Below are 15,485 nucleotides of genomic sequence, written 5' to 3'. Positions count from 1 at the left end.
GTAGGTTCGGCTGTGGTGCCCCCTGAATGCCGCACTCATGCATTGGTATATTATGTGCCGCCGGCCCTATGCCCGGATGTAGCGACTGCCGTGGTGAGATGAGAAGGTCCTGCTGAGGTGATCTGCTAAGATGTTCCTGGCTCCAGGCAGGTGCACGGCTACCAGATGAATGGCATGCTGCACACAAAAATCCCACAGGCAGAGAGCTTCTTGGCAAAGGGCCGACGACCTGGCTCCGCCCTGCCCGTTGATGTAATACATCATGGCAGTATTGTCCGTCAGGATCTGCACCACCTTGCCCTTCAGGTGGAGCAAGAAAGTCTGGCAGGCCAGATGAACTGCTCTGAGCTCCCTGACGTTGATATGGAGGATCAGATTGTCCCACATCCAGAGGCCCAGGATGCTCAGTTCACCAAGGTGGGCTCCCCAGCCCAGGTCCGAGGCATTGGATACCAGGGTCAATGACGGGGACGGGGTCATGAAGGGGACTCCCTCCAACACTGACCAGGGGCCAGCCACCAATCCAGGGACGACCGGATGTGATCTGGCACCCGGACCACCTGGTCTAGGTCGTGCCTGTTGGGGATGTAGACCAACGCCAAACACAGTTGCAGATGCCTGAGATGGAGCCGGGCATGACTGACCATGTGCATGCGACCATGTGGCCCAACAACTGCAGGCAGGTGTGCGCCATGCTGAGCGGGTTGTTCTTCACATGGGAGATCAGGTCTGACATGGCCTGAAAACGCGCTTCCGGAAGGAAGGCTCTGGTCACATGGAGTCGAGAACTGCCCCAATGAACTCTATTTGCTGGACCGGCGTTAAGGTGGATTTTTTCTTGTTTATTAACAGGCCCAGGTCGCGGCACGTGGAACGCACCAGATGGAGGCTCCTCTGCACTTGTTCCTGAGACCTGCCCTTGATGAGCCAGTCGTCGAGATATGGGAAGACCGGGACCCCTCGACGTCTCAGATAAGCAGCCACTTGCGTCAGACATTTTGTGAACACCCTTGGGGCCGGTGAGAGGCCAAAGGGCAGTGCTGTGAATTGAAAATGGCATCCGCCCCCTAAGAAACGGAGGAAACACCTGAGAACTTGGAACATGGTAATATGGTAATAAGCATCCTTCAAGTCGAGGGCGGTGTACCAGTCTCCTGGATCCAGGGAAGGAATGATGGAGGCCAGGGAGACCATGCAAAACTTCAACTTTCTGAGAGACTTGTTGAGGCGAAGACAGTCCAGAATGGGTCTGAGGACCCCTTTTGCTTTTGGGATTAGGAAATAATGGGAATAGAACGCCCTTCCTTTCATGCTCTGAGGGACCTCATCCACCGACCACAGGAGCAGGAGGTTCTTGACCTCTTGAACGAGGAGTTGCTCATGAGAAGGCCCTGAAGATGGATGGGGAAGAGGAGGTGGGAGGGAGGGGCACCCAAAAATGGCAGGGTTTAGCCTTGAGAAATTATGCCGGTGACCAAAGGCTTGTAGGATGCCTTTGCTGCTTTCTGCAGCATGCATGGTGCCGGCGGCGCAGGCGGAGGCCTCTGATCTCTCAGCACTGGGGGAGCTTGGGAAGGTGCTAATGCCGCCGACAGTTCAGGTCCCCTACTGCTCCCCGGAGTCGGTGGTGGATCCATTAAGGGGCTAAGGGCTCCGGAGTGGCCGGGCAGACTGAACTGGGGTTGCCCGGTGCTGGGGAGCTGTGCTTATTAGTTTTCTTTCTGGGCACTGGCAGCAGGGAGCGGTGCCAGGCAGAGCCCGGTACTAGAGGTGCGCTGCATACCAAGTCCGAGGTACTAGGAGTTAAGTCTTGACGGGATGGCTCGGAAGCCGGACGGAGGGCAGCTTCCATGAGAAGAGCCCTCAAATGAATATCCTTCTCTTTCTGAGCCCTGGGTGGAAAACGTTTACAAATATGACTCTTGTCCTTCACATGTGATTCCCCCAAGCACTTGAGGCAGCTGCTGTGGGGGTCACTTACAGGCATAGGCCTGTTACAGTCCGCACAGGGCTTAATCCCTGGACACCAGGGCATGTCCCACCTGGGGCGAAGTCCCCACTGGGGCTCTAACTTCTAACTACACTTAACAACTACTTAACACTAACTACAATAAACTACTATTTACAAGGCCCTAAGACTCAAAGTCGGAAGAGATGAAAACCGCAAGCCCTTGCTAGGCATGGAAAGACGCTCCGACTAACCACCCCAGGCGGTAAGAAGGAACTGAGAGGGTGAAGGGCTGGCGGCGCCTGATATACTGACACATGAGTACAGACTCAAGGGGGCACCACAGCCGACCCTACGGATACCGCTAAGGCAAAAATCTCTGACGACTGCGCACATAGGCGCGCGCATAGCTAGAACATATTCGACATGAGCAAGCACTCTAAGAAGAAACAATATTTTTGTTGAACAACAAACTAACTGTTATTTACTACACAGGTAAGAGCTAAACATCAGATCTAGTTAGTACACTTTTAAAACGTTATTGCAGTTGTTTTCAGTGGAACAGAGAATATATACCATTGGGTGAAATCCAGTCTCCATGGCAATCAATGGCAAAACCTCCTTTGACTTTAAGATCTTCTCTCTCTCTCTCTCTGTGTGTATATATATATATATATATTATAGGAGGGCTTTTTGAGAGTTATTCTCTTGGTATTGATTTTCAGATATTCTTCACTAAGAGCTATCAAACTACGAACTATCAAACTAATTTTAGGATAGAGCAGGGAAGGCAGAAATAAATTGTTTATAAAACACCTCCTGAATTCACTGCAATACCCAGACCTTTTCCATTATCACACTCTATTACATGCCTGAAACTGTTCTTTGTGTCAAGTGCTAAATTGGGTCAAAATAATCAGGTGAACCTTGATTTTGATAACAGGTGGTGCCACACCCAGTCACTAAAACTTAAGGGAATAAAAAAAATACCAGGAATCTAGTAGAATAATACAGCTGCTGATGTAGAAAGCGGGACTCCAAGACTAACATTCCTGTCTGATTGCCTTTATAAACAGCACACAGTAATTTTCCAGTACAGTAGTCATTCTGCTAACAGACTTGCCAGGTCTCTCTCAGGCAGGTTTCTTTTTACTTTAGCGCTCATCATTTTGACAGATTTTGTTATTTTCCCAGGGAGTACAGGATCAATAACATTGCATGAGTCTTGGGGGGGCTTATTTGAATTATATGCTACAGTTCTTTACTCTTCCTTCTTTAATGATATCAACAATTATCCAAGGGATCAAATTCAGCCCTGGTGTAAGTGGGTGCCATTCCCATTGGAACAGTGGCAGCTGCTCCCTTGCACCAGACACAGAACATCAGTCCCACCAGACAGGGGTGCTGGAAAAGGGGGGGCCATGGTCCCCCATTTTTTACTGGCCATAAGTGTGAGCAGGGGTGTGGAGAAGAGAGAGCAGGGGCAGGGTTTTGGGGGGAAGAGGCGGCAGGAGGGTGGAGCCTCGGGGGAAGGGGTGGTGCAGGGGGTGGCCCCCCGCACTGTTAGGAAGCTTCTGCCATCCCTGCCACCTATTTCACCTCCAAGTGTCCCTGCCTACACCCATCCCCCCATCACAGGGGGAGTTTCTCCAGCCTGCGGGGAAGGCAGAGGCCCTTAAGCAAACTCCATGGGGGCTGAAGCAGCCCGGCAGTGAATTTCTCCCATAATGAAACATATTCTTTTATCCTGCTAATCTTCCCTTGGGAATAAGTTCTGAAGCCCAGACTGTGGAGACTCAAGCCACACAGAGATAATTTAGCCTTGGTGAAGCTTAACTGCAGTGATATTACATTACATTTTATAGTGGGGGAAACCAAGATGAAGGCTAGCCGGAGTGCTTATCCTAAAGCAACCCGGGGGCGTCTCCTGACTTCGCGTGCTGTGTAACACTGAATGTACTTCATCTCCAGCCAGTTGTCCTAAGTTATTTGGCATAAATGCATTCAGTACTAGCCAATAAAGTCCACCTAATTCCATTTGGCCTCTCCGCCCATATTTATTAAGCAAGAACTGATATAGAGCAGTGTGGATTCTTCATACTGTCAAATAACTAATCCCTTAGTCACAAGCCCTGAACTCCATTTACAGACCCAGAAATTGCTCCCTTCCTCCCATTCACAGCACTGCATCCCTGGCCCACGCATCTTGTGCTGGATATTTTTTTGGTTTTCCTCTGAATAATTAGATATTTGCCAATGGACACTGGACTTGACAGACTCATATGGAATAGACTGAGGGTAGCTATGACTCCTTCTAGTGGCTGGACCATATAGCGAACTATATGCTGAAAAAACCAGACACGCTCATAGGAATAAATTACATACACATGGGTGACCAGGACTACAGTCCTGACCTCATGCTCCAAAATCACTGGCTTCCACCACTGGATCTAAAGGAGAATGACTGTTGCTGTTGATAGCAGCAGGTCTCTTCTCCTTTCTGTCGGACAGACAGCTGAAGGCTGCATTACCTACCCATACATACGGTCTGAAGTCTTAGTTCTATAACCCCAATCCTAGTCTATCGACTCCAATTCTAATTTCTAATCTGTCTCCATTTGTTTAGTTGATCAAAAAGAAGCCTGAGAGAGATGACTTGATTACAGTATATAAGTGTCTTCACAGGGAGAATATATCAGGTACTAAAGGGCTCTTTAATCTGGTGGAGGAAGGAATAACAAAAACCAAAGATTAGAAGCTAAAATCAGGCAAATTCTAATTAGAAATAAGGCAGAAATATTTAACAGTGAGGGTGCTTAACCACTAGAACAAACTACCAAAGGAATTGGTGGATTCTCCATCTTTTTTCTGCAAATCAAGATTGGATGCCTTACTAGAAAAATTTTGGCCTGTATTATACAGGAGGTCAGACTAGATGATCTAATGACCTTCAGGTCTTAAAATCTGTGAATCTATGAAACCAACTCTACCCCAGAGGTAGCTACATTTCAGTGATGGATGACATGACTTTTATATACAGAGTTTGTAAAGCATACGATGAGCTTCCAAAATAATATTAATAAGCACTTGGATAACATGTAATATCAGTAAAGCAAATACAAACATTAACTAATTCATTTAACTGTCTATGTGCATTTCTAATGTACCCTCATTATACTAGCTAGCCATCCTGTACAAAATCGAGGGTCACAATGATATATTTCCAAGGATATATTTTGCTTTTCTTTATTTTAAATCAATTTCTCATGCAGGATTATCTATCTAGTGTGATGGACCCAGGCCAGTTGGGAACAGCAGAGTAGTAGAAGGGAGATATACTGGCCACTGGATAAGCAGTTTTCTGTTCCCTGAGTAACCAGAGCAGGGGCTGCTCCAGGCTAATGAGAACATCTGACTCCAATTAACCTGCTAAGAGTCAGGTGAGGCTGTTAAGCACCTGACTCTAATTAAGGCCCCTCTGATGCTATAAAAGGGCTCACTCCAGTCAGGCCAAAGGGAGCCAGAGGAGAGGAAGTGCGTGCGAGGAACTGGGAGCAAGAGGCGTGCAAGAAGCTGAGAGTGAGTAGGCAAACTGCTGGAGGACTGAGAAGTACAAGCGTTATCAGACATCAGGAGGAAGGTCTGGTGGTGAGGACAAAGAAGGTATTGGGAGGAGGCCATGGGGAAGTAGCCCAGGAGTTGTAGCTGTCGTGCAACTGTACCAGGAGGCACTCTAGACAGCTCCAGTCCACAGGGCCCTGGGCTGGAACCCGGAGTAGAGGGTGAGCCTGGGTTCCCCCCAAACCTCCCAACTCCTGATCAAACACAGGAGGAATTGACCTGGACTGTGGCTTCTACCAGAGGGGAAGGTCTCTGCGCTGTTTCCAGACCCACAGGGTAAATCTGTGAGGCGAGCAAATCCGCCAGTAAGCGCAGGACCCACCAAGGCAGAGGAGGGACTTTGTCACACTAGGTTTTAGACCATGTTCACCACTGTTCTCTCTGAGCACCTGTCTTCTTTGAGAAATGCTATTCGCTTTACTTGCTGCTCTTTTGCTGCGGGAAAGGGAGTGACCAGCAGTGGTTCAATTGCTCTCGGGTGGTAGGGCACTGCACAGTTCAGGACCCTCCCCTGCCTAGAGCTGTACATTTGACACTATCAGCCCCTTTCACAGCTGGCACTGGGAAGTGCAGAAGCAGAGGCAGACTTTGAAATAGCTTGGTCTTGCTCATTAAGATATGGGTCCTGAAACAGATCTCGAATTGTACAGGAAGGCACACTAGGGCATGGAACATTGGTGTAGTATGTTCCCATCAGTCAGACGTGAGTAGGAAGTAGGCTACCACATGTTGAACCTGCTGTGGCTTCTGGGTGGCCTTTGCTGTCAGGTCCAGCCAGTTTCAATAACATTTTTTTTTTTAAATTTCTATTCTCTGACATTTAATTTGAAAACACATTAGTGTATCGAATTCTTCATTCGGTGTTTCATTGTATCCTTTTACAGATGCTTTACTGGAGTTGCTCGGTTCTAACCTCCTCCCTGGCTGCATGGAATTACTGCTCCTTGCCCTACTCCGTTTGGTTCTCCCAAGAGGTGGCTGCATTTCAAAGTGATATATAATTTGCAAAGCACTATGGGATTGTTTTGGAAGAAAGACACTGTTATTAGTATCATAGGCATTTATTTTCAGATAACCTAATGCTTAATGTGGATGATTATTTTTTATTTGCATGACAATCCCCAGTAGAGATTGGGAGCCTCCTGTTACATACACAGTAAGATCCCATTTCTGCCCCAAAGACAAGTAGACAAGGATCAAGATGGGAAATAAAAGGGGCAGTCGGGAATAGTGGCTTGCCAAAAGTCAGTGCCAGAGCCAGAAATAGATCCCAGGTCTCCTAAGATCCAGACCAGTGCCCTACTACTAACCACACCACCTTTCAAACAGAGTCTTCATAAGGTAGATTCAATTCTATTTAAATTCACAGTACCAGAAACCCTGTGCAACTTCAATCAAAAGCAACAAGACAAAAAAGATTTACTACAAAAAAGAAGCCATTGTTCCCTTCTTCTATATTCCAGTCTGGAGTGGAGTGCTCAGTGGAAACAGAAAAGGACCTTATTGTAACAAGATGCTATAATAATTTTACTTGAAACCCTAAAACTAATTCAGGGCTCATTAAAAAAAATGGTGAAAGAGAATGGTTTCTTTAAGATGTTCTTGGTCAGAGAATATGCTAAGCACACATTTCTAATATCTGGGTGGGCAAACGCAAGTGGAAATTTCAATTCTACAGAGGCATGGAGAATGTGCTTCTGAAAATGTTTCCAGTCAAAAACATGTGAAGTGTGGTCTACACGGAGCGAAGGAGAGCGTGTGGTCTGTCACATCATCAGCTGGAGTATGTGGCCTTTCTGGGTATTAAGCATGTTTGGTGTTTGTTGCCATGGCTCTGACAAAACGGACCGATGAGAACATCAATGTCTCGCTAAACTGCTTCTGAGGAGAACTGTGCTGAACCGTGCTTGTAAGTTGCCTGGTAATTCCATACAGGAAAAACAACTATCCTAGAAGAACGTTAAGGGGCTAAAAAAGTGAGGCAATTTGGACATACCAAGATAATGGCCCTTTCTCAGCAGTACTGGGGTGTGTGTGTGTGTGATTTAACTCCATCCTTAACTCAGCCCATTGTTATTGCTCATTATTTTTATAGAGATGTAATCGTACAAGGTGTAGTAGAGAAGGCACAAAACAACACGCACACTTCACCAGGAATTCACAATGCTGCAATCTGGGGCCCACTAGCTACCCCTTGTGTGCACACCCAAGTGTGTTCCCAACAATGCACTTGCCTGGTGGTGAAAGATGCCAGACCACTGCTCGCTGAGCTTAGTCAGCGGCTTATCTCAGTTTCTAGCTCTCTGGAGATGGTGCCAAAGCCCTCTGGGCTTGTCTGCATCCACCCCAGGCACCTCCAAATGGCACTTCAAAATTTCCAGTGGAAACCTTTCTAGCAGAGCAAGGATCATGAGCTGGAAACGGTGCCACACCATAGAATTATGCAACTTCCTTGTGGAAATTAGGAGCATTTCCTTGAGCATTTTGGGAGTCTGGCCTCTTCTTTCGCAGTTCCAAGGGTGTACATGGTATCCTATGATGTCTGTGGAAGCCACTGCTTCTGAGCGCTGTGCTGGGAACAGTGAGATACCCACCTAAACAGCAATGTGACTGCAATGATGTAGAACAGCAACAGTGCCGAGACCAGGCAAAAGTGCAAGGGTTCTTCACCCGAAACAGCCCATGGCCTATGTGGACAGAGCACACCACTGGTGATGATGCTAGTGCTCTCTCACGGGTTCCATTCTCTAGTGCAGACACAGCATTAGAGAGATAGGAGACATGGCTCACACAGGAGGGCTTTGGGAAAGCAGTAGGTTGTAAGGGGAGATTCAAAAGAAGAGAGGAAGGCCAGCTGGCTTATTTGAAACTGAGGCGGTCCCAAAATGAAGTATTTTTACACACAACAAGGGTCAACCTGTGGAACTCCTTGCCAGAGGATGTTGTGAAGGCCAAGATTATAACAGCATTCAAAAAAAGAACTAAGGTTCATTGAGGATAAGTCCATCAATGGCTATTAGCTGGGATGGTCAGGGATGGAGTCCCTAGCCTCTGTTTGCCAGAAGCTCGGAATGGGCAACAGGGGATGGATCACTTGATGATTACCTGTTCTGTTCATTTCCTCTGGGGCACCTGGCACTGGCCACTGTCAGAAGACAGGATACTGGGCTAGATGGACCTTTGGTCTGACCCAGTAGGGCCGTTCTTATATTCCAGACAAAGGAATGGGAGAGCATGAGTGCACTGAATCAAGCAGGCCTGGAGCCGTCACCACGGTACCTGCTGGGATCACCTGCACCTGATCCTGAAAGCCCTTGTGCAGTACACAGAAAGGAGTGTGAAAGGCCAATATGACTGAGTGACAGCAAAGGTCTGAACAGAAGCTATACAAGGCACAGTGAGACTTAAGCTGGCGCTTAAAGTTCATCGGGTGCAGAAGTGCTCTCCTGAATCAGGATCTGAGCTCAGAACTGCGTGACACACATAAAGGTCTTGCAATCTAAATTAGTCAGATGGTACAGATCAGACACACAATACAGCAGAGGACCAGATGTGACAGAATATATCCCTGTGTTCACGCCCGACATGCTATTGTAATAATCTTTGTACAAAGTACGCCTTGTAAGGTATCATTTAAAAACTCATAATTTGCTGATCAATAATATCATGGCAAAATGCACATATCAGCATTATATGTGAAGTTATAGACGTAAACTGAGATTATGACTAAAAATAAGGTTTTCCAGAGAAGTCTGGGGATTGGCCAAACCAGTTCCTCAGAGACAAAGGGTAAACTGACGCCTCAGACAGGTGTAAACAAGGCTGATGGACCATTACCTGCTACGTGGCTGTTCTTTGGCAGGAAAAGGGCAAAAAAAAAAATCTACCTCTTAGCAAAGAAACAACATGGGAGTTCCTTTCCACACAGACTGCCTGTCACCTTGCTCCCAGCTGGTAATGCTTCTCAAAGGGGGAACACTGCAAGACACTCCTTTCTCTCTTCCTGCCCATTGCATTCATGCCACCGAAAGCAAAAAAGGACTGGATGCTGGGAGAAGGGGTCGTGACCTACACGGTTTGGTCAGGAAGACTGCTGAAAGCGTATGGTGAGAAACTTTGCTTGAATCTGATAGTTTGTTGAGTTAGGTATTACAGTCAATGTCTTATCTTTATTTTTCTTGTAACCATTTCTGACCTTTATGCCTCAATTCCTTGTACTCAAAATCTCTCTTTGTGGTTAAACGTGTTTTCTCTAATCCAGTAGGTTTAATTGAGGAGTCTGGGAAACTCCATTTGGGGTGACAAGTTGTGTGCCTAAGTTCAACAAACAACAGACTGAATATGACTTTTGTATTTTCCAGGAGAGGGCTGGGCAGTGCAGGACATAGATTTCTGGGAGCAAATCTAACACTAGGGGTGTGTTGGGGTCACCCTGCAGAATAATGACGGCTGGTGAGAGCCAGAGTGTAACCCAAGTGTGGCTGGCAGGCTGCAGCTACAAGCAGACACTTAGGGTCTGGCTTGCAGGCTGGAAGGCTGTTTGTGAGTAGCCCAGGTGGGAGCTACTTCAGCAAGTTATTGTAAGGCACCCACGGTTGCAGGGCATGGGTGACACTGCCCCCTCACTGTTCTGGACTGCACCCCGGTATCTCACACCAGGTAAGGTTTAAAAGCCAGGTTTTTCTTTTCAACAGAGTGTGACAACTAATCAAGCCCTATTCTGCATTGAATAAAGAAACAAGATTAGACATGCCCCCACTGCAACGCTGTGTAGCTAAATATAGGAAACTATTTGGTCTCCCAGATTATGCAGCTAAGGGGAAGAAAAAACACAATCCCCAAATAAATTTTATATTTGGAATCCTGCTGTGCTGATCACAAATTAAATGGACTCTGAGGTAACGACAATCTGATCTGTTCAACAAATGAAAAATGAGTGTTACAGCTGGATATTGCAGTTAACCGTGTGCCTGAATGCTGTCATACACGTTGACAGTGCTCAGTGGAGAGATGCTTTGGAGAAGTGTGGTTGCGAGAAATAGGGATGTTGATTTTGTTTTTTAAGCTCCTTACCGTGACTGGCAGGGGTGTGTGTTACATCTCCTGACTTGGGGTTCAGGGCGCATCACACGCTGGCAGTCACTGTCATTCACCAGCATCATAGTCTTGTTAACGATTCTAGTACAGGACACAACGGTTTTACGTTCACCTAAAAGTCAAACCAAAAACAATGGCAAACCAGTAAGCTAGTTAATTGCTGGAGGCTGTTAACTATTTAAGATCAACATGTTATTTAACAAATCTCCTCTACAGCTAAACTTTCTGCCTACCTCTACCTACAGCATACAGAACTAATCTCTCTGTGGATGTTTCTGTCTTCTCTGCCTTCTCTTTGCGTTGTTCTCAGGGGCGGCTCTATGTATTTTGCAACCCCAAGCACGGCTTTCAGGTGGGCTTTCAGTGGCGCGCCTGTGGGAGGTCCGCCAGTCCACGCCTTCGCCTTCACGCCGCCGAATTATTGCGGGACCAGCGGACCTCCAGCAGAAACGCCACCATGCCCTCACAGCGACTGGCAGGCCGCCCCCTGCAGCTTGCCGCCGCAGGCACGCGCTTGGTGCGCTGGTGCCTGGAGCTGCCCCTGGTTGTTCTGTCCTGTCAGCAAAGGTGGAAATCTTTACACAGTGATTAGAGCCCTACCAAATTCATGGTTCATTTTGGTCAATTTCATGGTCAGAGGATTTTTAAAATAATAAATTTAATGATTTAAATCTGAAATGTCACGGATGTAATTGCAGGGGTCCTGACCCAAAAGACGGGGCACTGCAAGATTATTGTAGGGAGGTCGTGGCATTGGCATCTTTACTTCTGCATTGCTGCTGGCTAGGCAGCAGCTCTGCCTTCAGAGGGGGCAGCTGCTAACTGGGAGCCCAGCTCTGAAGGCAGCGCCACCGCCAGCAGCAGCACAGCAGTACGGGTGGCATGGTATGGTATTGGCACCCTTACTTCTGCGCTGCTCCTTGCGGTGCTACCTTCAGAGCTGGGTGCCTGGCCAGCAGCTGCCGCTTTCCAGCCTCCCAGCTCTGAAGGCAGCACAGGAGGGTCGCAATACCACGACCCCCCCTACAATAACTTTGCAATCCCCGCCTCGCAACCCTCTTTTGGGTTGGGACCCCCAGTTAGAGAAACGCTGGTCTCCCCTGTGAAATCTGTATCATATAGGGTAAAATTACATAAAAGACCAGATTTCATAGTGGAGACCAGATTTCATGGTTCATGATGTGTTTTTCATGGCCGTTAATTTGGTGGGGCCGTAACAACGATCATGAATGCGACTGCTCCAGCAGTGTTAGTATACTGAGCTATGTCTTTCAATTCTTCACGTAAATACAACCTCCAAAGCAATCTGCACTGATTTAGGTTCCTCCTCCACATGCTGCTGGGACCCATACATCGCCTAGCACAGATGCTCCAGGGAAGTAGGGTGGAGCCGGACAACTGGCCATCTCTATGGATGACTAATAATGACCTGAGATCCACCACTTAGCCTGAGCTTCCTGTTGTACAGCTGGGCTCCTGCTGCTTCTTCCCCTTCATCTTGACTAACATCCAACTCATTTGATGCAGCAAAAACAAGGTTGAAGAGGAATGGGCAGGCTTCAAAGGCTGCAGTTTGGGCTTACTCAAATTTTACAAGGGAATGAAATAAGCAGCTAAAATATAAATCATTTCTGGTCCCCAGGCCCTCTGGATGTACTACATTAAAAAGTGCTGCCAATCTGACACACCAGACTCAAGAGTCTCCTCTTCTTTTCTGCCGTATCCAGTCAATTGGGGTTGGTGGCTCTTGTTCACCATCTCCAAGTGTTCTTGTCAATATATCCCACATCTCACATGGCCCAGCCGATACTCCCTTGGTTCTTCCATACTGTGTGTGTGTGTGTGTGTGTGTGTGTGTGTGTGTGTGTGTGTGTGTGCGCGTACATACACCTTCATCATGGCTCCTGCTGTTTCACTGCATAGCTTATTAGCAATTATCTGACTCAGCACTTTCAATTTGGCAGTGTGAGGTAGTTGTTCTTCTCTCTTCCAAACTGGCCAGCATTTCAACTGGCCTAATCCTATTATTAAATTCACACTGCTCTTTAGTTTACTTTGCATATTCTTATTGCAAAGAATTCCTATCACTCCCTCCACTTCCACCAACTGCTCTTCATGTGGCTGCCAGCATCGTCATCCATATTCTGATCATGGCTCCACACTGACCCAAGGTGTTCAAATTGTTGCATAGACTTTAATTTGATACCATCTAGTTTTATTGGTTTTGTCGTCCCTCAAAGCATTCTATGTACTCCATCTTTTGTGAGCTGATGCGTAAGCCATTTTTTTTCTAATGCAGCCCATCACAGCTCTACGGCTGTTTCCAGTTCATACTTATCTTCAGGGCACAATGTTGTCGGTTAAAAGCATGCTCCATGGAGCCTCTCCCCGAATTTCCTGCCTCAAGGTGTTCGTTGCAATCACAAATAAGAGAGGGCTAAAGGCTGATCCTTGACGTGGGACTACCCTCGCAGTGAATGACTCTCTGTAGCCACAGCTGCTTCTCATTACTGTTGTGCTTCCCTGGTACATGACCATGATAGTCTGAACATATGACTCCAGCAGATTGTGTACCCATAGGCACCTCCATAACAATTGTCTAGGAATTCTCTAAATCCACAAATACTAAGTGCAATTCCTTGTGCTTCTCTCCGTATTTCTCCTGCAAACACATTTCTCCTGCCATTGTTGGCCTTCCTGGCACAAACCCAAGTTGATGCTCCTGCGCCTCCCAAAGTATTTGCTCAATAATTCTTTTCGGACACTTTATTGTGTGACTCATCCACTTGATGGGTCAGTAATGACTCCATACTTGCACATCTCCTTTATGCTTGAAGTTAGGGACCAATGCGCTCTTCCTCCCCCCGCTGGGAATTTTTCCAGTACAGAGAATTAAGTTGAAAAAGTTTGTCATCATTACCACTCCTTTAAATTCGTCAATTGGTACATCATCTGCTCCCACAGTCTTCCCACGTTTCATCGTCTTTAGCACTGTCTGAGTCTCCACTGCGGTGATAGGTCTTGTCCGGTTTTTGCTTGTGCATCTTTCCCTCGATGGTTTCTTCACATTCTCTTCAGTGAGCAGTTTCCCATAAAACTGCTGCCACCACCTAATGATTTCACCATCTTCCCCTAGTACTCTTCCATTTTAATCTTTGACACACTTCACAGCTCCCAAGTTCTCTGTGCTTCTTTGCTTAATCTTGGCTAATCTACATATTCCTTTTCCCCCTTCCTTCACTAGGAGTCCTGAGTAGTCCTTTAAATGGCTGACCCTCTGCTTCTGCAACTGCTCTTTTAGCTATTTTCTGTACCAGTCTGTACTACTCAGAACTTACCATTACTCTTATTTTCTTCCATTGCCATTCTTCTTTACCACTTCCTGCATGTCACTGGGCCACCACCAATTTCCCTCATTTCCTCTGATCCTTAGACAGCTTGTGCACTTTCTGTAATATATCTGGATATTTTCCCCAAATATTATTGTTATCATCATGGCCAGTTTAGTTGTTGTCCAACCTCCATAGAACTTCATCCTTAAATTTCACACTCCGGCTCAAGATAACACTCCAGAATGGTCCTACTATTTCCACACAACCTATGTCTCTGCATCAGCTGAGAAGGGGGCTCAACTCCACTAATGAACATGGCACCTTGGGCTTAACAATCCACTTTGATGCAAAGATGTTGCATTGTGACAGTGAGATAGTTGCCTTTCAACACGGTGAGTCAACACTATGATGTCACGATGTAAACATCACCAACTCACCATGCAAACCTGCCCTAGTGATATTTATTTGGGGGAAACTCCTCAAGCATCTCCCATTATAACCTTAAGTCTGGCTGTTTTATATACTTGACAAACTGAATGCTCGTGATGTTTGACCAATCAACAAAAAAAACCCATTAAGACCTGTCAGTGTGAATTAAGTCCCTGTTCACTTTTAGAACCATAAGTGAGTCCCAAACTAAAAGTCCCAAAGGGAAGAAGACCTTTCCACCAAGAACAAGTACTGGAATGTGTCTGAAAATCAAAGTGCTTAAGAACTGACATATCCGAGCCTACTGATGGTGATATTTTGCCATATTGCAAGAAGGTGATATTTGAGCCCCTAATTGTGTGGAAGGGCTGTTGTACCTAAGACCCTGTCAACAGGTTTAAGACTCACTCTCATGAGGGCTCAATACTGGGAAAAATTGTTATTGTAAAAGGAAAGCAAACAAGGCAATTTTAAATCAACTATTTTATAAGGAAAAAAATACAGGCATTTAGTATAGTGAGGTTGGAGGATCCTGGGGGTGGCAAACCTGACAAGGAGTGAGGCTTTTAACCCGAGCACTCTAATTCCTTTGTGGTATCTTCATGATGGGATGAATTGCTGGAGCTGGCACCAACCACTCAGTGCTAGTCGTGAAAGGAGCTTGGCTAGGGAGAATTCAAGCTGCCTCTCCCATATACGAAAAGCCAACATATAGCGGCAGATGCAGCATTAACTGTCTTCTGTGGGGATGAAGTCCCCCTCTGGCTTTGTGAATCTATCCCAGAATGCCCCAGGAAAAATCAACTGAAAAGTGTGATCTGCAGGGTGCTAATGTGGTTAGCTGGTTAAGGGTTTCTGATGCAATCTACAGCAAATTGTCACAGTGCAACTGCTCCTACTTCATCCTCGGAGAAGGAAGTTTCTTTCAGCAAATATGCCTGCATGCCTGTGAAAACTCTGCTCCAAGAATCTGACTGAGCCTTGAGATATGGGGCTGCATATAAGTGCCTTGAGCCATCCGTGAAGCACTAAACCAGGTGCAGTTCCACTGCATAGTA

General features: G+C 46.6%; 1 protein-coding gene and 1 long non-coding RNA gene across 6 annotated transcripts in view; one reads left to right on the top strand and one right to left on the bottom strand.

Annotated features, from left to right (window-relative positions):
- ADAMTS17 (ADAM metallopeptidase with thrombospondin type 1 motif 17) overlaps positions 1-15,485 on the bottom strand; it is a 265,853-nt gene that overhangs the window by 47,828 nt on the left and 202,540 nt on the right. For all 5 annotated transcript variants that reach the window (XM_039492977.1, XM_039492975.1, XM_039492976.1 and 2 more), the window contains one exon: positions 10,643-10,778. In XM_039492977.1, the coding sequence (XP_039348911.1) occupies positions 10,643-10,778 (136 nt within the window). The remainder of the gene's footprint in view (positions 1-10,642; positions 10,779-15,485) is intronic.
- LOC120373918 lies at positions 5,474-7,074 on the top strand. The gene is made up of 3 exons (XR_005585800.1): positions 5,474-5,527; positions 6,454-6,543; positions 6,939-7,074. It is a non-coding gene; the product is annotated as an uncharacterized LOC120373918 (long non-coding RNA).

This window comes from Mauremys reevesii, linkage group 10 (genome assembly GCF_016161935.1).
Source record: "Mauremys reevesii isolate NIE-2019 linkage group 10, ASM1616193v1, whole genome shotgun sequence".
Classification (NCBI taxonomy): Eukaryota; Metazoa; Chordata; order Testudines; family Geoemydidae; genus Mauremys; species Mauremys reevesii.
The sequence above is the reverse complement of the archived record's forward strand: the minus strand, read 5'-3'. Positions and strand labels throughout refer to the sequence as shown.